Consider the following 23795-nt stretch of genomic DNA (forward strand, 5'->3'; position numbering starts at 1 on the left):
GGGGGGGGGGGGTGTCATAAAATTCAAGCTCTTGGCTCAGTGGATTACAGATATAGGACGATGGTCAGCTACTTACCCCTCAGAGAGGCAAGCCCCCTCGTCAGTCACTTTAGAAGGGATCACAACAGAGATCAAAAGATCTTCTCTGGATTCATGCCAATCAGATTCTATGATTTATGTAAGAGAACTAAAGGCCCAAACGGTTCTAAACCTATCACCCAGTGATGTACCAAAGCAGAGTTCTTGGTAGCTGTCCTTGAAGTGCAATGATTTAATTTAAAAAGATTTTCACATGATCACATTCAAAGAACTCAAAGTCTCTTAATTATGTAATGCTTCGCCAATAATTAAACAATCTTCGGTAATGTCCACTAAGAGGAAATCTGAATTACAGCCATTTGCAGATAGAAGCGATACTGAAAACATCTGAAAGGCTATAAATTCAATGTTGTACATCCACAAATCTGTTCCAAAATTGCATCTGAACATTAAGAATGACGATGGCCTTCACTTAACAGTAAGTCCTATTAAATCAATTAGCTGTTAAAATAGTTTAATTGGAACATATGTGTTTAAATTTTGGTGTGTGTATTAAAAAAGTCTTCTTAATCAACCCAAAATATTCTGAAATTGCATTGCTAGGTAATGTAGTGAAAGAACTGAACTTATAACTGGATAAAACCAAGGATGTGGAAAATGGGGGAAGGAAGATATTCAAACAGTAACTGGAAAGGAATAAATTAAGCATCATATTAATTTACTGCAATTATTCTGAAAAGCAGTGTAGAAAGGAATTTTTAAACAACCCACCACCAATCCCTAACACATACTCACCTGTTCTTAGAGCTAAATCGAGTTGCTGTCTGCTCTTTTCGTAAGTACTTATTTGCAGGCAAAATCATTACGTTTCCCACTCCTCCCATCTAAAGACACTGCTATCAGAACAAGTCAAAAAAGTTAAAAAGGGAGAACTAAAATTTTAATAAAGACGTACCGTCCTGGTGGTGCAGCTGGGGAAGCACTGAGCTGTTACCAGAAGGTCACAGTTCTCAGCCACCAGCTGCTCCCGGGGAGAAAGAAGCGGTTCTCTAAGACCTGCAGCCTGGGAACCCTGTACCAGGTTGCAGTGAGGGGGAGTCGACTCCATAGCCTTCGTGTTTTTTCTGAATAGTAATGATTAGCAGCCCTGGTGACACAGTGGATTAAGCATTGGGCTGCTAACTGAAAGGTTGGCAGTTCAAGCCTACCACTCCTCTGTGGGAGAAAGATGAGGTACGAAGGTGATGATTTACAGCCTTGGAAACCCTAGGGAGCAAGTCTGCTCTGCCCACAGCAGTGGTTCTCGACCTTCCTAATGCCTCGACCCTTCCATACAGTTCCTCATGTGGTGGTGACCCCCCAACCATAACATTATCTTCATTGCTACTTCATCACTGGAATTTTGCTACTGTTATGAATCAGGCGATCCCTGTGAAAGGGTCACTCGACTCCCAAAGGGGTCGCAACCCACAGGTTGAGAACCGCTGGTTGCTGTGAGTCGGAATCAATTCAATGGAAGTGGATTTATAGACCTGGTAGAAATTTTTATCTTAGCACACACCCACACCAACTCCTGTAAAACAAATAAACCCCAAGCCAAACAAACAACAATTTTAAGCGCAAACCACAAACACCTCAGAGAGGATTCAAAATACATATGCCAATTTCAGTCACTTGAGCAAAAGGGGGCGGCTTATGTCTAGCAGTGATTTGCTCTGCCGGTGAAGGGGAAAAGGCAGAGAAATGGAGGAAGGAGGGTCCAACCACGGCTGAAAATCACAACTCGGCCCTTCATCCTCTCAAACTATCACCTCGGAATTCTACATAACACAGATTTGTAGATTTGCATCTTGCGGTTTGCCTGTCTGACCTGCTCCCGCCACGCTCGCTGATCAAATGAGGCTCTTCTTAGAGAGACTTCGAAGGTCAATCTTTTTCCAAACCGAAGAATCCACACCTGCTGTGAGGGCAGGGTACAGTTCAGAGGAGCCCTTTGCAATGGTCACTGAGAGGGTGCTTAGCAAATACTGTTGAATGAGCACGCGAATGAATGAATGGATGAATGAATGAGAATGAGAAAAGGAAAAAAGAAATAAAATGGATATGCAATGCATACCCAGAACAAGAAGAGGAGAAATGGACATCTAGATTACTGCCACACACAGACCCAAACCCATGGACTCGCAGGGAGAGATCCGATGGAGGAAATATGCCAAGAAAGATTCAGAAGCAAGCCAGACAGAAAACAGCCCCAAACCGTCCTTGCTCATTATCTCCTGGGAAAAAAAACCATCGTGGTAGGAAAGGAGACACGGGTACATTCAGACACACTTGGCACAATATACCTCCTCTTGAGGCATCTGAATATACTACGACATACGTTTTTTTTATAGTAACACTTCTATTTTTATTGATATGGTTGGCAAAATGTCCCTGACTTCTTTAGTTCTCTTTTTTTTACTAAGAGTTTTCTTTCTTCATTTTTTTTTGACATAAGATTTTCTTTAACTCATGTTTTTTTTCACATCAACAGGCATAAATGGAAATCCATCTCTCCCATGGCCTGGAATTTCTACGGAGCCCTGGGTCAGTGCTACTTCACTCAATGCGTCAGCAGCCTAACAACTTTCATGCTCAATATTCCTTTTATTTTAGCAATAATTGTATGAAAATTAATAGGCCCTTGGGCAAGAGTCATACTCTGATATAACCACCATCTTTTGTAGGCTGAACTTAAGACATTGGCTTTACCAATACCCAAACCACTACTGATGAGGTAGGATCTCGAAAAATTTAACTAATTTCTACTTGACATATCTCATAAGCATCAAATAAAAGCAGACACTTAGGGGGGGACTCGAGAACACTGGGCTGATGGGATCCAAAAAGAAAAGACGTAAGAGAGGTTCCTCACTTCAAAGAGTCTAGGTTCTAATATTCTCAGCTCCTACTGTTTATAAAGCCCATTTCTATATTCCTTAGCTAATATAGATCGCTAAGGCGATCAGAATGCTCTTTTCGATCAACCTCTTCTAACCCCAAAACCAAACCCGCTGTCGTCCAGTCAATTCCGATGACAAGTCGATGTCTTTTTCTTGTGGAGTCCCTGGGAGTTCAAGCCACTGGTCTCGCAGCCAGAAGCTTAACCACAGTGCCACTCGGACTCTTCTGTCACCACTACAGACCCCACACAAGTTACCCCTGAGCTGCATTTGCACAACCAAGCCAGAGTTAGCCTCATGCAAGCAATAAACAGTGAGAAAGTCAAGACTTCCAGTTCACAGTGCGTGCACTGGGGTAAAGACAGAAGACAGTAAGTAAAGTACGAGATTTATACAAGATGGGATGCCAACAGTCACCGGGGTTAAAGGAATGCCAAGTGGCATCTACCTAGGCTGTAGGGGAAGGGAACGTTGAGTGCAGGGAAGGGGAGAGAGAGGCTTGCTAGCTAGCCCTGGCTGGATGAGTCATCAAGAACACCTTCTGCCTTCGCCATGTCTATAAATAATCCCAGGTGCTGCCATTTCATTTAATTACTAAGCCTCTCCAGATGGAGAAAAATAATTAAGCAGTCTGTAGCACCGACACGATATAAAGAATGGGTTAGCGACTTGTGAAACATTTGAGTTTTGAAGTTTCCTTTCAACCATGAAATAAGGGCAGAAATGCAAAGTGGGCACATGACTGACCCAGAGACCTTAGGGAACCATCACCTGACCGCAGCCATAGTCTGGGAAGAAACAGAAAGACAGGAGACTGGCAGAAAGGGGGCTGACGCTGCAGAGTGGAAAGGTACCTGCAAATGAAGAACCATGGGTAGAGCTGTGCAAGTGGGTGGTTAAAAGAAACCGTTTAAGACAATCTGCAAATAAACCAGGACACGATTTATCTTATTTCTTAGCTGCACAAGAACTATGTCCATTGACTGGGCCTCCAGATACAGGCATGTTAAACATTTTAGGTGTTTGTGTCTAATGCAGATTCAGAAGTGACTGCTCCCAGCAAAGAGGACGGGGAAAAAAGCCAGCTGAGAAAAGCTTCTACCTGTAGACACTCTTCAAGAATCATGCATTGAAGGTCCAAAAGTCACTGAAGACAAAGAGACAGGAATACAATTTAAGGCATTCAAAGGACAATGGCATCTAAGTCCTGCAACCAATGGATGCTCCCTCTGAGATTGTAAATGGAAAGATAATTGTGTGTATTGTGAAGAAGCAAGCCCCGTGGTCATCAAACCCACAAACAGGGGAGACCGAACGTCTTTGAGCATCAGATTGAAAGCCACTCAGGTCTGACCATGGAGGAGCTTCAACCTTCGTAAGAACATGGAAGAAGATAAATGAGGAAGGGTGAAGAAACAGATGAAGAAAGAGAAAAACAAAACCAGACCCCAGTCCAGACAGATAGGAGACACTTGTAGTGGCGAATGCAAGCCCAGAGAGAGACCGTGCTGGGTGCTGGGTACTCTTGCTTGGAGCCCATGCAATCTTTTGTGAATTATTTTTTCCATCTTAATCTATTAATGTTTGTTCTCAACCACAACAATATCGGCACTCTTCATTTAAAGTGCTCTCTTCTAGGTAGTCTCCCATTGCTTGCCTTTCTTTCCTGGCGAAGTTTCTGAAAGATTTTCAGTACCATCTTGGAAACCCTGTAGAGGGTCGCTAAGAGTCAGCATTACTAGATGGAAGTGGATGCTCTGTTTCCACCTTGGACAGAAGTAGGGGTTAGTTGAATGACTCCTATCCCTCATCATTGTTCATTAATGTTTTGTTTCAAATGAGTATTCTATACCATGAAAATTCCAAAATCAATAATGAAAACAAAGATAAAAAGTATAACCATATACTTTCTCAATTAACATTGGGCGAAGGTTGAAAGAGCAGATCATCAGGTTTACATTCGAGGATTCATATACACTCTGTTTCATCGCATTCACAAGGCAGCCTCACCCATTTTACCTCCTCTCTGTTTTCTGTCTCCAAACTATCATTTGGCTCTCCCCCTAAAATTCCATAAGGTTTCTGTTGTAGGTGACTTGTGTGAATCAGAAGATGATTACCACGTGTTGTAAGCTGTAGTATAAATCCCACCATCAATTGCTATCAAATACACCATATGGAGGTTTGCAAAGCAAAGATGCATGACCAGGTGATGTCCTTTCCGGAGACAGTCCTTCCTGCACTGGTGCTGCACAGGGGAAGGCCTGGCATGCTAGCTTGCAGTGTTGGAATTCTCGCAGGTATTAACACAATTGCTCATCAGAAAAGACCTTCAGCTCTGCCTGCAATCCAAAGATGTCAGCTAGCACTCACAGTTACTGAGGACCAGGACAGAGATCTTGGCCCTAAAATCACATTGACGTGGTATTATGATGGAATGAGGATACACAGCCCACTAAAGCCAGCAGCCAACCACTTACTAAAATCTTGATTAATACCATGGGGACACTGTGAGCCAGACCGTCAAGACTTGTTATGTGAAACCTCCCATATTTAACACCAGGAAAGAAAATAATAGAATAGTGACTGACTACTGTGAAGGTTTAACAAATCATTCCCATAATAGGGCCATCGCAGGCAACCCCTAGTCTTAGGTCAGCACGTGACCCTTTATCCATCATGTACCATCTGGGTCATGCTTCTTTCTTAAATACCACAAACTTCATGAAATGTAATTGCAGTAAAGGCAGAAAAAGCATGTAAATTACTTGGACTAAGAGGAATGAGGTGAAGAAGGAGAGAGTAACTGAAATAACGAAAAACGGACAGTGTCGCAAATTATTAGCTGTATGGACTGCCTCTGCACGAAGGCTACCGGTGTCTGCAAGGATGCAACCTTGGCTAGATGTGCACACATGGAGTCACTCACCCCTTGTCACTCGGGGTCCTCGTTCCCTTGGGTGGCTGTGATAGAAGTGCACAAGCGGATGGCTTTAACAAACAGAGATGCCTTCTCCGGTTTAGGGACCTAGGACTCTGCATTCAGGACCGCGCTAAGGGAAGGCTTGCTCTCTTTGTATCAGCTGTGGGGGGAGGATCTTGTCTCCCTTCACCACCTGTGAGGCCAGTATTTCTTAGAGACTGTCATTTGTCTTGGCATCAATCTTGCCTTGGCCTTGGGCACAGAGACCCTGGCTCATCTTTCTCAGTGCCACCGGGCACCGCTGATATCGACTCCCTTATTTAATCTCTTAAATCTCAAGAGATGGACTCAATACACATTCTAATCCTATAGATGATCCCTTGCCTAATTAACATAACGACCTCCCAACCTGCATCATTAAAGTAGGAGGGGTTAGCCTTTACAACACATAGGATTTCATTACATAATCCTGAGGTTCATGGACTAGCAAAGTTGACACGGATTTGGGGGTGGGGACATAGCGCCATGCCGGGTGCTCTGAATAATGACTGTGTGAACTCATGAACACTTTCCAGGGGAGAGGTTTCTCGGATCCCTGCTCTCTAGCCATCATCACACGGGATAGTAACAATAAGTCCTCAGGGGACAGAAACCAATTATGCTTATTATTTATTCAATGTAGCAGCACAGAAACTGCACTGCTGAGGCAAGGAAGATTCCCCGAATACCAAAAAACGTGAACTTGGCACAACTGACTTTGGAAATTCATTAGGTCTTAGGATGTCTCCGAGTATTTGGAGGAGAAATTCCAAAATCTCAAATTTAGCATTCTTACAGAAGCATTCAAAAATACAAAAATGTCAAAATACGAGATCTCACTAGACTGCAAATGAAAGTAACAATAATACTTTCCCCCAATGCATGATAAAGTGTGAACCCACATGCATAAATGTATAGTGTGAATTTGTAAGGAAAACAAGGAAAGCGGTTCAATACAGCTGTTACCCAAATACCATTCTGTTCTACTTTTTATTATCTGCACTCTATTTTGTGTCTACAAGACAGTAACCCAAAATTTAGACAAAGACTTAAGAAGTGAAAATGCACTAAATGTCTTTGTATGTGAACTAGCAGCTCTATCTAGAAACACTTTGAAAATTCAAAACCTAGATTTCACACTGAGATATTTTCTTGGTTCGCATACCAATGGGTCTTGATTGCCTGTGACTCTAATTGGTCTCAGATTTAACAAGCATCTATAGAGCTAGACAAATAAAAGCATTTGGATAGAGCATGCTGGGAAATAGTCCTTTCAGTACATATAAACACATTTTCCAAGTTTATTTTCCTATAAGAATGGGGCCCTATAAGGTAGGATGATAGGCTGTGCTGGGGATCTGTGAGTGTGACAGAGAAGGGGGCTGAATACCTTGTAGGTACGGCTAAAGGTGCAGAGATTTAGCTGTATCCAGAGCAGCATGCCAAGAAGGACAACGTCAGATAGCAAGGGATTAACCAAATACATTAATCCCTTTCAAGCAATTAACGTTTAGGACAAGAACCCAAGCAATGTACCAAAGGGGCAATGCCCAGAACAGACTTTTGATCATGAAAAGAATTTGCCTATAGCATGGGATCTTCATCCTAGAAATACAGTGATGGGTGGCTAGCAGTTGGTTGGCATTTACCAAGCGCCGACTATATTGCTATAAGTCTTAGCTCTAATGGAGCTGACCCAGATGCACAGTGAGCCCATATACAAAAGAAGAAAACACTTCCAGGTCCTGTGCCCGCTTCATGATGGGTTCTGGATTGAGCTGTTGTGATCCACGGGATTTTCACTGGCTAATTTAAGAATTCAATTATCAGGCCTTTCCCCTTGTCTGCTGTAGTCTGTAAACTCTGCTGAAACCGGATCAGCTTCATAGCAACACAGAACTCTCCAGTGAGAAGACTGTGCATGAAGTGGACTGGCTGGGAATGGAACCCGGGACTATAGTATGAAAGGAAACTGCTACTACTGAATGATGAGTCCTCTCCTCCACCACATCCATCACCACCAGGAAACAATCAGGATTTCATTCAATCCCTACTTCAATTTTGATGATCTGGGAACAGATCAGGCCACATTTCATAGATACCAACAATGAGACTGGCAAATTTCAGTAACTGAGCATCACCATACGCAGCAAGAAGGAAATCTTTCTGACTCCCGTGAATGAGATCTTAAAACATGGCTGTCTAAAGGTTCAGGACAGGAATCAGGGAGAAGAGATGTGTATGAGGAGCCCAGTGAGGAGACCAGTCCAACACACTGTATAAACAACAGCTTCGGAAACATTTGACTTTGATACACAGGTCCAGAAAACATCCAATGTGTAAACCAATAAAAACGAAAGTTGTACAACGTACTTACCTTTACTCTATGTGATACAAGCTGCTCATTGCCAAGTTTCTATTCTAAATTATTCTAGTCCATTATTTAGACAGAAAAATTGGTGAGCAGGACTCAATGAGAGGATGGCAAGGCATGATGGATGAATGGAGGTGTGGGTCAGGACTCAAGGAAAGGATGGACAACTGGTTCATGACCCAGAGGTGGAACACCCACGCTAGTGCTACAGCCAGTGCTGATGGTCACCACTCCCATCACTCCAAACATTGAAGAGGATATTAGCCTTCTCAAATTCTCACACCCAACCCCCATCTGAACCTATATCCAAGAGACTAGAGAGAGCGCGAGAGAGCGCAAGAGCACGCACAAGAGGGCTAAGAAAGGAGTGAGGGCTCAGAGGGAGGGAATGAGCAGACTGTGATAATAGTGACTCGGGTGTCTCATTAAAAGGACAGGGACATTAAGGCTGTATCTCAGAGACAAAGAGGCTTTTCAGAAAAGGCAGATGTTACACGCCTGTGTTGGAAAAGGTCTGTTGTCTTTCATTTTCCAACAGGATTTACTATGGTAAAAGGAACACCTGCATGAATGCCGTTTTTGGCAGATTTTTCAGACTGAAAGACAAGGCACACACTTACTGCTCAGGTTACCTTCCGCTCGAGAAAGGGTCTCCCCTATCTCGAGGCTACTTGGTAGAGGGGCTCACTGGTCAACACCACTTTCACTGGACTGGACCTATTCGGCAGCCTGGTCCCCAAGTCTTTGGAGGGAAACAGGGCTTCTGTGTGTAGAACTGACACGAGAGCCATGCACATTCATTGCCATAAACACACTGAGTGAGATAGAAAAGGATGGGAGTTTACAGATGCCTTAGAAATGGTCTCAAGAAAAACTTTCGTTGCTATGGGGATTTCTGGGAGGGAGGGAAAGAAAAGGATCTCTTTAGAGAAGTGACTGATGCTATTTATTAATCTACTTGCAAGTACTGTCAAATTTTAAAGTTGCTCCAAAGGAAACTACCTTTTACTTCCCTTCACCGTACCCCCTACCCCAACACCACCATCAGCTTCTTAATATGCTGAAGGAAGTTGTTATAAAATGCTTCAACAGTGAAAGAACTTAGATGATAAATGTGTTCTTCAATCTGTGCACCAGTCAAGTAGCAATAAAATCAGAATAATTCATGCAAAAATTTTCATTATGTTTCTAAACATACTTATTTACATTTTAAATCACACATTAGACAATATGAAATATCTTTCATTTAGACAGGTGTGAACAAGAAAACAGATGCATTCATTAAACATAGAACAAATCGGTGAATTGAAGAAAAAAATACTCAGAGAACGCTCTGGATGAAGCACTTCAGCCACTGTAAACTTACTTGAAAAAATATGGCCATGGCTCCAATTATTCTGTTTTCAGAAAGTGCGGTTTGAAAGCTGTCAAAGTCGTCTGGATTGTAAAAGAAAATCTGCATCTGTAAGAGAAATCATTGGGAGAAGATGTATTAAGAAACCTCTCAAACCAATTTGAAAGCAGAGCGTCAAGTTCATGAGCCCAGATTCCCTGCTTGTTGAGGTGTCGTTAACCTGATTCATCTATGCGGATTTTGTTTTTCATTTGCAGTATTTAAGAGCAAACCCAAGGCATCATATCATTTTGTTGCTACATACTCAAGGATGTCCTAACAATACCCATGTCCACGCATAATCAAAGTGCTACCCAAACAGCCCAACACAGAGGCCTACTGATTACCTAATACCCAAGCTAATGTTTGCTTGAGTCCCACGCTTTCTTAACCCAGTGAAATTTCGTCCACCTGTTGACAGGGTTGTGTCTAGGCGATGTTGGGTGGGTTCCAACTCATGCTGATCCTATGATGTGTGAGGGAGCTTCAAAAATTTCATGGGAAAATTCCATGACAGTTTAATTCCCTTTATTGACAAAACTTTTTAAAAAACAATTTTTATTGGATATTAGGTGAGGGGGGTTACATTTCTATTGACAAAACTTTGGAAGGGCCCTCATGCAATAACATGAAACACTGCTCGATGCTGTGACCACCTCACTGCTGCTCCATTGGAACACATTGTTGCAGCCACTGTGCCACCCAGCTCGTTGAAGGTCTTCCTTTTGGTCGACCCTTCCCTTACCAGGCATGATGTCCTTCTCCGGGCCTGATCCCTCTTTAGACAAGGTCTGGCCATCCTCACTTGTGAGGAACATTCTGACTGCCTTTCTTCCAAGACATAATATTTGCCCATCCTGGCTGTCCACATACACGGCATTTTCTTTGCCAAAATCATAATTCAAAGGCGTCAATTAATTTTCAGTCTTACTTACTCACTGTCTAATTTTTGCATGCATCTGAGGGGATCAAAAACAGCACGACTTGGTTCCTGCACACATTTGTCTTCAACATGGTATCCTTGCTTTCTGACACTTTCAAGAGCTCTTCTGTTGTAGATTTACTCAATGCAATACTTTGATAATCTGATGACTGCTGCCATGGTGTTGATTGCAGATTCAAGTAAAATGAAATTCTTGAACTCTTCACTCATTTCTGTTTAGTATGATGCTGCTTATTGGGCCAGTTGTGAAGATTTCTGCTTCCTTTACGTTGAGTGGTATTCCACACTGAAGGCTGTACTTTTTGAATCTTCATCTATCCATGCCTCAAATCTGTTTCGTTTGTGGCAAGTCAGCATATGCCAGGTTGTTAATGAGCCTTCCTGAACATGGCTGCTACATTCCTTGTCATTTGGGCCACTGTCTCGGATTACTTGCTCAACAGAGATTGAACAAGTATTGCAAAAGGTTACAACCCTGACACATATCTTTCCTGATTTGAAATCATGCTGTATTCCCTTACTCCGTTTGAATAACTGCCTCCTGGTTTATGGAAAGGCTCCTCCTGAGTGCCATGGAATGTTCTGGAATGGTCATTCGCAGCAATGTTATCCATAGTTCGTGATGTCTTTGCATAGTCCATAAAATACAGGTAAACAGCTTCCTGGTATTCTGCTTTCAGTCATTGGCAGCCCTCTTCGGGAGTTTCTGGCCGCTTCCTGTGGATGAACTGCTACAGTTGTTCTGAAATGATCTTCAGCAAAAATGTGCTTGTGTGTGCTATTAGTGATACTGTTTTGGTAACTTCTGCATTCCTTTGGATCACCTTGCTGTGAGATGGGTAAGGGTGTGGATCACTTCCAGTCAGCAGGCAAGTGCTCTGAATTTCTTGGCAAAGATGAGCGAGCACTGACAGCACGGCATTCCTTTGGATGAAACCTCTCACTTGGTATTCCACCAAGTCCGGGTTCCATGTTTTTCTCCAGTGCCATCACTGCAGCTTGGACGGCTTCCTGCAGGGCTATCAGGTCTGCATCATATGCCACCTCCTGAAACAGGTGAGCGGCAATCAGTTCTTTCTGGACCAGTGACTCGGTATTCTTTCTATTTTCTTTTGATATTCCTAGTATGGGTCAATGCTTTGTCTATGAAATTCTTCAATATTGCAACTCGAGGCTGGTCTTTTTGCCTCGGTTATTCAATTTGCTACATGCTGGCTGTTCCCCACTCCCGCTTTCCCATTTTGGTTTTAAGACTCCAGGACTCCGCACACTTCATTCTCAAGCTTTGAAATATCCTGTGGCATTCGTTTGCTTTATTCTACATCAAAGAGCACCTTTCACTCATTTTGGTTGTTTCCTTTCTTTCTACCCTTTTTAACGACATTTTAATGTTCAATTCATCAAAGCTATTGTTAAGATGGCCTCTAATCAATGTGGAACACATTCAAGGTCATGCTTGTTTTGATTTTCTTTAGCTTGAACTTGCAGGTGAGCAATTGATGGCCTGCCTATTCCACAGTTGGCTTGTTCTTACGGTCCCTATCTGATCACACATAACTTCTCCATCATCTTCTACTGATGTAGCCACTTTGATTCCTCTTTCATCCATCTGGTGAGGTCTGTATGTATAGTCTCCATATATTGAAAAACGGTTTTGTAATGAATAAGTCATTTGTCTTTGGACAATTCTACCGCATGATCTCTGGTGTCATTTCTATCACGATGGCAATCTTTTACAAGGACTGATCCTTCGTCTTGGTTTATAATTTAAGCGCTCCAAAACAAGCAATTGTCAATGCATCTTCATTCTACGGTTGATGAATTTCAGGCTTCAGGTATTGGTAAAAATCTTTTAGCTCCCTCAGGTTTGGCATTTCTGATTGGTGTGCCAATCTGAGTTAATGTCGTATTTAAGTGGTCTTCCTTGTGCTCCTATGGGAGTTATCCTTTCCGTGACAGTGTTGGACGTTAGGACAGATCTTGACATGTTCATCTTAATGATGAATGTGACATCATACCTCTTCATTTATCATTCCCAATATAGCAGATGGTATGATTGTCTGATTCAAAAGGGCCAATACCAGCTAATTTCAGCTGACTAATGCCTGGAGAATTGATCTGTATGCACTCCATTTAATTTCCACCAACTTCCGATTTTCCAAGATTGACACTACATACATTCCACATTCTTTTTATTGATGATGTTCCTTGAAGTTCTGGGTCCTGCCACATCAGTAAACGAAGGTCCTGAATGCTTCACGCCACCCATACCATGAGAGTGCACTCTACTTTGAGCTCTTCCCCAGGTGTATCTTGAGTGCACCCCAATGATGTAAGATAACATCTCACTGCTCCTCAGGAGGCTTTCATTGGCTAATTTTTCAGAATTAGATCACGTCTTCCTTCGTCCTAGTCTTTCTTAGCCTGGAAACTACACTGAAATTTGTCAACCAGGGGGACGCTGCTGGCATTTGAAATACCAGTGGTATCGTTGCGAGCCGCATACAAGCCCCAGGAAAATGACAGCCTGATAGATGAGTGGTGAATGGTAAAATGATACAAGCTTAAAAGGGCACATCTTGATAAACAACTCCCATTCAGAATTGGAAGGGGTCTTTCAGTAGCTTTGAGTAAAAGCCCAGGTGGCATATTTCCATTCATCCACAGAGAAATATAAGGGTAATGATGATAATATGGTTTCACATTTCATAGTTTGCTTAAAGCTATCTCATACATTATCTCATTTAATCCTCTTAACAGACCCTAAGAAGAGAGAGCAGGAACCACTACACGCCTTTATAGATGGGAAAAGAGCGCTTCAGGGAGTTGATGTTAACTTGCCTAAGATTCAACACCAGGAAAGAATCTGAAATCCAGAAGCTGTGGCCCCAACCTGTCTCCCTTTCAATGTTGCTGGAGTTTCATATTCAGAGAGCTCAAATCAGATACAGTGATATCATTTTACAATGTTAACGCACGAGCACTCCTTGCTCTTTAAGACAACACAGAGACCCAAAAGGAGACCAGAGTACCCCCGAGACACTTACATAGTTGACAGAGATATCGGATCTGGGTTCTGAGGGCAGCTTCCTCGTTCACTTGCCTGTGAGACCTCAGGCAAGCTATTTTCTGAGCATCAGTTACCTTGTGTGTAAAATCAAATCGTTACATCCCTGAGAGAGGATGGTGGGAATAAGGACGATCTGTTGGGCACTGGAAGGTGTAGGCATCGTGTTCCACTAACTGCACTGACTTCTTTGATCTGCATCCTAGCAAGTGTTAATACTTGGCAGGCAACTCCAAGTGTCTAGCTTAGATGTGATTCTTGAAAATCTAGAATGCCCCCACCCCTTACCAAAGATCAAATCTCCCTTAGATGGCCATTTTCCCACTGTCCCACACGTTTTTCTGCAACAGAACTCACAACCCCACCTATGGCTGAGTTTGGAGATGGAATATTGAACAATAACCTCTCAGTCTGGCAGGCAGACCTATGTCAGGGTGACTGGCTGAAATATGGGTCATGGGAAAACAGAGTCCTGCTGATTTAATTAACCAACCTGAAAAACATGGGTGAACTCAAGTAGCCCAAATCAGAACACTGCCTAGGAAAGCTAGAACCTCAGGGAGGTTAGGAGAAGAAAGAAAGGGTGAGTAGACTCTTAAGGAAAATGTTCTTTCCTACGGTTCCCATTGATTCCGTCAGCTTCTTACAAATGTGTTGCCGTTTGGTTTGGACAGCTTTAGACATCATGAATTTACAGGGAGAAAAATCCATTCAATGAGGTTCAGATTAAAACCGTTTAGTGAATTGGTTTGGGTGCCATGCTACCAAGCAAAGAAAGAAACTTCACAGGAGTATATTCAGAAAATTACACTTCACTCTCCTTTTAAAACAGGGCTCTCAAATTAAGTAGGCTCACCGAAGGCTTTCAGAGACTTGTGGCCCTGAGTGGGGGCGGCATTGTTTAATGCATCACTTGAATAGTGTGTGATACAAGATACTTTACGACCTCTTCAAGGGCATTCTCATTTACAACGGGGGAACAAACTGCATTTTTAGAAACCATCTTTGAGTCCCGGCTCCACCCATCTGGATAATAAATCATCCCCTACAGAGAATAGTGGCATAGGTCTGAAATATCAATTATCCTTGCCATTTCTCCTAAGTCTCAGTCGACTGAATCATGTTCACTTCAAAGCTGTCTCATATATGAGAGTAAATAAGTGGATGAGGTTTTGCTGAGTGAACCTGAATTTAAAATAAAAAAAAGGGGGGGAGTGATATGGAGGGTGTAACTGAGATTAGTTTGGCCAGACTAGAAAGATACTTCCTGGACGTCGGTGGCTGGTGTTCTGATGCTTATGGGATATCTTTAGGGTCTCACTAAACTTTATCTTCTCCCAAGGTCTTTCTCTCAACATTCTGTATTATTCATTAATGATAAGGCGATTCTTTAAGTGATATTTGGAGCCCCTGGGGAAGCAAGCAATTACGTTCTGGAAAGGTTTGTAGTTCAAACCCACCCAGAAGTACCTCAGAAGGAAGGCCAACAAGGCACAGAGAGGACACAGGGCCGGCCCCACCACGAGACACCATGTTCCATCACTGACCCGTAGCACTATGGGGGACACGGTGTAGAAAGTGTGCCTGGTCTCCCCACGCTCAGCAGGGTGAAATGTGAAGGGTGTGCAAGAGCGCAGCAAGGGGAGCAAAGTAACCAAGTCCCAAGGAATCCTGAAAATAGACTTCTGATTGGGGGGACAGGACTTGGCACCTCATCAGACACCAATTGGAAAACACTCCTAAGGGTCTGCAGACAGCCCTGGAACTATCATCTATTGATTTGTTTTTTGTTTTTCTTTCACCCTGTGTCTATCTATATGATACAGGCAGGACAAGCAATCCAGAGGAGAAAACAACGGGACTGGTGGTCCTGGGGGGACATGGGAGAGGAGGGGGAAGGCAGGGGGAGCGGTCAACAAAACTCAAAAATAAGCGAACAACAAGAGCTCTAAAAGTGATGGTGAGGAGGGAAGATAATGCCTGGTGGGGTTTGATCAAGTGCAACGTATCCGCGAGGAATTGCTGAGAGCTGAGTGGAGGGTGAGCATGGCAGTGGGGCAGGAGGAAGGTGAAAGGAAATAGAGGAAAGAAGCAGGAGGCAAAAGCTATGTATAAAGGTATAGCTCTAGGCATGTATATATGTAAATATATTAATTTGTAATGAAAGGGATAGAGGCCAATGTACATATATTTATATGTTAAGTATTAAGGTAGCAGATAGACTTTGGGCCTCTATTCAATTCCTCCCTAAACACAAGAACACTGTGTTCTAAAAACCTGGTACTCTTTGATACTCACCTTCAGGAAGCGATTGCTGAAGACAAAATGGGTACATAAGCAAATGTGGTGAAGAAAACAGATGGTGCCTGGCTATCAAAGATAGCATCTGGGGTCTTAAATGCTAGAAGTTAAACAAACCGCCATCTAGCAGGGAAGCAAATATGCCTACATGGAAGAAGCACACCAGCTCATGTGATCCTGAGGTGTTGATGGGATCAGGTATTAAAAGATCCAAAACAAATAATTATATTGATGTGAAAGAGGGGGGTTGGAATGGAGACCCAAAGCCTATCTTTGGACAGGTTACAAGGAAGGGACAATTCAAAAAGGGCGCAGGATAGCACCAATGAGACACACATCATTCCTCTAGTTCCTGAATGCTTCCTCCCCACCACTACCATGACCCAGTTCTACCTTACAAATCCAGCTAGACCAGAGTACACATGTATTAGTCTATGTACTTTGGAGAAACAAATCCACAGCGACTCATGTATAAGAGAGAGTTTTATGTAAAGAAAAGGTGCATCATGAAAACATCCCAACCCAATGCTGCCCAAGCCCACAAGTCCAACATTAACCCATTAACCCAACACCAGTCCACAAAGTCCTCCACCTCACAAAACAGAGGCAATGATGCCAACTGCAGGAGGAAAGCTGAGTCAGTGAACGAACAAGCATCTCAGCACTAGCAGGGGTCTCCACACGGCTGCTCCAGCACCCAGGGTTGCATCGGGATAGGTCCATGTAGCTTCTCCTTGGGGATGTCTTGTAGGAAGTCAATCTTGCAAGCTGAAGCAGGGAACTGCTAAGGCAGCTGCACCCGGTGCAACCATCACAAAGCAAGAGACCCGAGAGCTAGAAAGGCGAGGCTCCACCACCCATTTATCCCTCCGCCTTTCAATTAGCTCCACATGTGATTATTGGCCAGGCTGGCACAATTAACTAACTCAACACACATTGGTACAGAAAAGAGCTCTGGACACATGGAATTCAGGGTAGATAAAACCACCAGGAACACTAGTGGGAGTAGCGATATCAGGAGGGTGAGAGGTTGGTGGGGGCAGGCGGGTGAGGGGGAGGAAGGGGGAACCCATCACAAAGTTGGATATATAGCTCATGCACCCAGAGGGACAAATAACAGAAATGTGGGTGGAGGGAGAAAATGGATAGTGTAAGACATGAAATAACAATAGTAATATATCACTGATCAAGGATTCATGAAGGTAGGAGGGTAGGGGCGGGAGTGGGGAAAAGAGGAGCTGATATCAAGGGCTCAAGTAGAAAGAAAATGTTTTGGAAATGCTGATGGCAATATACAATTGAATGCTAGATTGCTATAGGATATGTAAGAGCTCCCAATAGAATGATTAATAATAAAAAAATCTACTAACTCCTTCTACATTGTCTTTCCCCAGTTTTACCAGTTCTTTACAATTCGTCCCATTGTGCAAATGCACGCATACCCAGTTCCCTGCCACCCTGAATCATTTGACTGTCAAAGGGGCACAATAATTCCCTTTGCCACAAGTACTTCAGTGTATAATTTCTAAGGATAAGGATACTCTTACATAATCACAGTATAATTATCAAAATGAGGAAATTTCACATGAATACAATACTGTTATCTAATCGACAGTCCATTTTCAAATCTTGACAAATGCCCAATTAAAGTCCATTATAAACAACTTTTGGGTTCTCTGTGCAGGATTCAAGCCAGACTCAAACTTTACATCTAGCAGCCCTGTCTATTTCTACTGCTCCCTCTCTCCCCCATCCAGCCTCTCATCTGGAAGTGTTTCTCGGCCAGCACCTTCCTTTATTCTGGAGGCTTTGATTGAACAAAAAGCCAAGACCCAAACTCAGTGCGATTAAGTGGATTTCGACTGAAAGCAACCCTGCAGGGCAGAGTAGACCTGCCTCTGTGGGTTTCCAAGACGAACTCTTTGGGGAGAACAAAGCTTCAACTTTCTTCTGAGGAATGGCTGGTGGTAGCAGCCATTGTAGGTAGCAGCCCAGCCTGTAACCCAGTATACCATTGGAGCTCCTTTCAAAAGGAACAGACTATTAATATTTTAGAATGTGGGTCTGTCTCCTATTTTCTCATGATTAGATTCAGATGATACAGAATGGCTAGGACTGCCATAGTAGTAACTAATCTTAGTCTCCTTAGAACATCCTGTCAGGAAGCACATGATATGGGTTTATTTCAATGTGGGGCTGAACCAAAATTGAAGCCTACACAAATTTGAAATGTTGAATCTTTTTCCTATCTCCAAAGGCCACTACTGATTTTGTGTCTTAAATGATCAAGGAGTCCTTCACTGAGGCAAAGATCAAGCACTTGATGACCAATGGGAAGGCTGGTGGTCCAAACTCACCTGGGGTGCCTTGGAAGAAAGGCCTGGCAAAAACGGCTTCCAAGTAAATCGAGCTTCAAAACCCCCGTGGCTCGTGGTTCTGCTCCACGTACACAGGGTGGCCACGAGTCAGAATGAATTGAATGGCAAGAAGTCTAGGTGTTTTTTGGGTATCACGTGAAAAACTGCTCTGCCCCTCAATGACCCTGAGCTTCTTCTGAGCTCGTTCATCTTTTTCATTCCCCGCTCTTCCTCAACGACTTCCCAGGGGAGAAGACAGCGCTTCTTGCAGCCCCCTTCACGCTCTGGGAGCTTCCAGGAACAAGCCCACAAAGTTAGCAGAAGACATGAAGACACCTGAGGCAGTGGTTCTCAACCTTCCTCGTGCCGCGACCCTTTAACACAGTTCCTCATGTGGTGGTGACCTCCCAATCATAAAATTATTTTCGTTACTACACCATAACTGTAATCTTGCTACTGTTATGAATCAGGCGACCCCTGTGAAAGGGTCGTTCGACCTTCAAAGGGGCTGCGGCCCACAGGTTGAGAACCACTGACATGAGGTCTCCGGCTAAGTCTCTTCTCTGTAAAGCAGGGGAAATACTTACCTTATGGGGCTATGGTAATAAAGAGTCACTGAGCACAATACTTTGGCTAAGTAAGGGCAAACTAAACAGCCCTTATTAAAAAAAAAACCTGTTATGATGTATCTTTATTACTTTCTTTAATGCCAGAGGGATATGTAAATTACGGCAAAAGGAAACCATTTCCCCGGGCTGGCCAACATCCCAATAAGCCTTGTCACAAGGGGCATCGAAGAAACCTGTGTGTGAGCTTCACAGGGCTTTCACGGGAAGGGTATTTTTAGAAGAACGGGGCTCAAAAGAATAGCAGGTATTTGGCACCTTTGCAGGCAAGGTAGCATTTAAATAAACATTCTGAAACGTTTGCTTTATACAATATCATTAATCACGGAGCACATTAATCCTTAATTATTTCCCTTTTTCACTCACCCTGCAACATGGAATTATCTTCAACTGCTTTCCAGCAGGGATCCAAATTTTTGGAGCAGAACAACTGAAAGTGCACATTAGGGTTATGACTCACATACAATCCAGTACCCAAATGGTTTGGGGGATTCCTTTTAAAATTCTGTGCCTGGAGCTTATTTAATCTGCCATAAGCTAGCTCGCTTGCGCTCTCTCTCTCTCTCTCTCTCTCACGCTCTCTTAGTTGGTATTCAGAATTTCTGCTTCAATGGTGCCCCCGATGAGTCACAGATTTTTGGTACTTTTCTCCTGGTATGGAAAAAGGGTTTAGACTCTTGGTTATATAATAAGTGGAGCTTTTCGGGGTTCTACTATCATGATTCATGAGTTCATTTTGAGAGTTTAGCACAAGTCTGAACACTTGTGCGGTAGGCTTAGCACCTCCCTACTTGTGGGCCAAACACCCTTCACCCTTAGGCACTTGGGGAAGAGCAAAGTAAGTTCAAGCCTCCTCTCTCACACCTGTGTGGGCCCGTGGAAGCCACCCGCATCCCAATGAGCAAACTGAGTGTAAGAAAAAATGTCACAGGGTCAGTGCATGCATTAAATAAAATAACTCAAATCAAGTAGTGTCCACCATGGTTGACTTACAGGTCCTAGAAAAGTAGTCAAGGGGGAAGAAAGCTTAAAGATATATAAGAGAAATGTTTGATTTTAATAGGCTAAAGTACAAACGAATAATGGGCTAGGTAAATAAGTGTGACATCGTCACTCGGCGGAAGACCTACTGTAATGAACTCCAACCAGCTAGCAATTCAGACGAATCGCACAAACAATGCTGAAACAAATAGCTAGATACAAAAAATTGGTCTTTTGTGTGCTTACATTTGCAGAAGGGGCACATGCCATAAAAGCTCCTCTGTTCAGTAAGTGGTCTCTACAGGGGTCACCGCTGGAGGCCAGTTACTAGCAGAGGCTTTCGGGGAGTGGGGGCAATGTTCTGGCGGCCCGTTCCAAATGTGTGAACATGTGTCTAGGTCCACACTTCGTGTTTACCCTCTTTTCTTTTTGTATGTTTTGCTTTAGTCGTAAAGAGAACTTAGCAAAGTGGCTGTGCTTTTAAAGCAGAATAAAGAAACGCACGCCTATTGTGTGCTAACTTAGTTAGGAGACGTTGTTGTTAGCTGCCATAGAGTTGGCGCCAACGCTTGGCTGCCTCCACGTCCACCATCTAGCCTGTGAAACAGACTGTGGGAGTGGAATAGTGTGTGAAAGGGCGTTGGTTCTTGTTGCCGCGGCAACACAAACATCTTAGGAGACTTGGAGCGCCTCCTTGCTGCCCTGCCAGGAAGGATGCTGTGGAAAGTGCCTGCGGTCCCAAGGACAGGAAGTCCTGTACCACATTCCCAGTAACGGATAGGTATGTTTAAAGTCCTTTTCTTAGCGCATCCCCGTTGAACTGAGGGTGAGTGGGTTAGAAGAAGCGCTCTGTGATGGATAGATGGAGCTCAAAGGCAGGGCAAGGGAGTGTTGCTCCTACCCTATCTGCCAGTAACTTCAAGAGGGCTTTCACCTGGTCTTTAGTTCCCTGTACTTTCTTTCCCATCCGAGCCCACTCCCCGGGTTGCACGGCTAGCTGATCGGCGAGGCTGATGCTGAAAAGTAGTGGCCCTGAGCACCTTGCACACCATGGAGGTGTGTGTGTGTGGGGGTGGGGGGGGTGGGGACAGGCTCTGGGTGCATCTGGAGCTCATGTGTATTTCAATAACCACGGCAGTGTTTGTGCTCCTTGTAATATGAAACTTTTTAGAAATTGCTTTGTACTTGGGAGCAACAGCCACATGATTCACCATGAAATGAAGTCTGGAAAATCATTTTGGATAAATGCACCTATAAATTCAATAGAATTTCCATGACAACATGGACTGCAGCACTCAACCACAAATAAAAGGTTATAAATCATTCAAAACCAACTAGGAATCAGCAATATGTCTTCCGTTCCAAAGTAGCAGAAACCTGAAATCGAGTCGATTTGTTACTTACTCACCCAGAGTTCCCATTACAGTTCTTTCCCTGATTCTAAGATTGTATTTTCGATCACATAATAGGCTTAGGGGGCCAATGATGATGCCGGCAATTTGCAATTGAGCATTTAATGAAATTAACACAGGTATAATCCTGGTGGTAGCCCCTCCCCTTCTCCTAGCTAGGGGTCTCCAAGAACCGCTCTCTCGCCCACTGTCTTCTCTAGAACAACTGCTGTTGTCCTGGGCAGCAAGCAGCTCCTGGTGGCCAAATCAGGGCCTCCACAAGAAAAAGGTTCATGCGGGGGGTCTTTCTCAGAGCACACGTCTGGGCGGTGTGTGAGTTCTCTCAACCAAGCACTCACTCTGGAAGACAGGTCAGGAAAACGGCCACAGTGAAGCGCTGGGGATTTTAGTTGGCTGGCTGGTTCTAGAACACGTGCTTTTTTAAACAGTTCTTTGCCGTCTAGTTCTTCCTGTTGGAGGCCCCCTTTCATTGGTCTCTGCGGCTACACTACTCTGTGACCTCCCCCACTGGGAAGATGGCACCGGCCCCAGATCTAAGGGCACAGCGAAACCTAACAGAGCAGGGCTATGGTGGCAATTCTTCATCCTGGCCACCCCATGTGTTACAGGTGGTCATCTTTAGAGGAGATACTCAGGCCTTCCAGCGCGGATTCAAACCATCAACCTTACGGTTAGTAGTCTGGAGTAAACTGGCTGTACCACCAGGCACGCAAGCAGTGTCTGTGATTCAAGTTCATGGACGTTCATTTCTTGGCAGAGAGGAAATACGTAGTATCGCTCCGTTCATTCTCTCATCGTTATTAAGCCTACCAGTCACCAGTTTGGGGCTGGTGGCCCTGAGGGGAGAGTAAAACAAAGACACAAAGGTGTTGCAGGTTGACTGCTGGGAAGGTTGTGCAGAGGTCGCGGGTTGTACCTGTGGGCACTGGACAGTGCCAGTTTTCATCAGCTGAGATCGCACAGTGCCAACGTCTCTCGTTTACTGAAAACTCTTCTGCACTCATGTTCAGCCCTAACCTCAGGCTACCCGCGGCTCTCCCGGAGTCTGCAAGGGCTCTGCAAATCACAGGCGTAAGGAATCACTGCCACAGCAACATGTGTGCGTGCTTGCCCCTCAGAACACAGCATCTTCCTCTAAGGCAGCTCTCTAGAAGTGGCTCGAACTATCGTCTAAAAACAGGGTGATGGTTGGCTGCCCTGGTGGCATAAAAGTTATGCATTGTACTGCTAACTGCAAGGTCAGCTGTTCTAAACCACCAGCCACTCCACGGGAGAAAGAAAGAGCTTTCAACTCCCATGAAGAGTTATAGTCTCTGAAACCCACAGGGACAGTTCGACCCTGCCCTGTCCAGCGACTCAATGGCAGTGAGTTTGATTTTAGTTTTCACCCACTGGATGGATTCTTCTGTTCTCAAACGGCTAGCGGCTTGATGCCACTCTAAATGTTGACAGTCCTAACCTACCCAGAGGTGCCTTGGAATGCAAGTCTTCCAAAAGGTCTCAGCCATTGACCTTTGCCCCCCTGGGGTCACCATGAGCCGAGTGAGATGCAATGGAGGCCAACAACATCGGACCACAATAAGGATCTTCTCCGATTCTCCTCTGGCGATTTGCCCTTTTATTATTTACAGAGGTTCTTGGTTCAGAAATTGTTTCGCCACAGGTGCTGGACATACAAATAGACGTAAGCATTTGTTGCCCCATCTTTAGGATCAGGAAAAGAAAACTTAGCATGTATAATAAATATGGGAATCATTAAAAGCATCTAGGAAGATTCTTTTGATCAAGATAGAAAGCTATCAAAGTCACACTGTCAAGGGAGAGAGCCAGAATGCAAAATCGATAGACAGTCACATTTGACTTGGAAAAAGAAAACCCACGGGGCTGGCTGTACACGGGCGAACATCCACAGCTAAAGGGAGGGGAAGAAGAGAGTCAGAGCGCTCCCACACAAACAGCAGGCACTGCAGATGCCAGACAAACCCGGGTGCATTCCGGCACACCCGTGCCACGGAGTTCTCCGTGACACCCATTTCAGAAGACTCCAAGCCTTCCTTCCCTCAGGGCTGCCACTGGGCTTGAGCCTCCCACCTTACAGTTGGTGACCATGCACAGAGGCCATCCAGAGACTCCAAGGTAACTTTGCCCCAAATCCCAATCAAACACAGTGCTGACCCTGACTCATGCTGACCCTGACTCATGGCAGCCCTACCACCAAGCCTGGGACGCTGCATCTTTACCAGTGTGTGCAGACAGCATCATCTTTGCCTCGGGAGCTGCTGGCGAGTGGGCGCTGCAGCCCGGCACTTACTCCACAGCACCCCAGGGCTCCTGAGATGACTTTAGGCTATGGAAAACTAACAAGTGGTTTCCTCTGTGGAGGGGACTTTTGGATTGG

General features: G+C 44.2%; 1 protein-coding gene across 1 annotated transcript in view; it reads right to left on the reverse strand.

Annotated features, from left to right (window-relative positions):
• PTPRG (protein tyrosine phosphatase receptor type G) overlaps nucleotides 1-23795 on the reverse strand; it is an 808607-nt gene that overhangs the window by 240685 nt on the left and 544127 nt on the right. Inside the window, exon 5 of the mRNA XM_045290127.1 lies at nucleotides 9684-9779. Within this exon, the coding sequence (XP_045146062.1) occupies nucleotides 9684-9779 (96 nt within the window). The remainder of the gene's footprint in view (nucleotides 1-9683; nucleotides 9780-23795) is intronic.

Source organism: Echinops telfairi, unplaced genomic scaffold, assembly GCF_000313985.2.
Source record: "Echinops telfairi isolate 266 unplaced genomic scaffold, ASM31398v2 ScPeMD7_31;HRSCAF=116, whole genome shotgun sequence".
NCBI classification, from domain to species: Eukaryota; Metazoa; Chordata; class Mammalia; order Afrosoricida; family Tenrecidae; genus Echinops; species Echinops telfairi.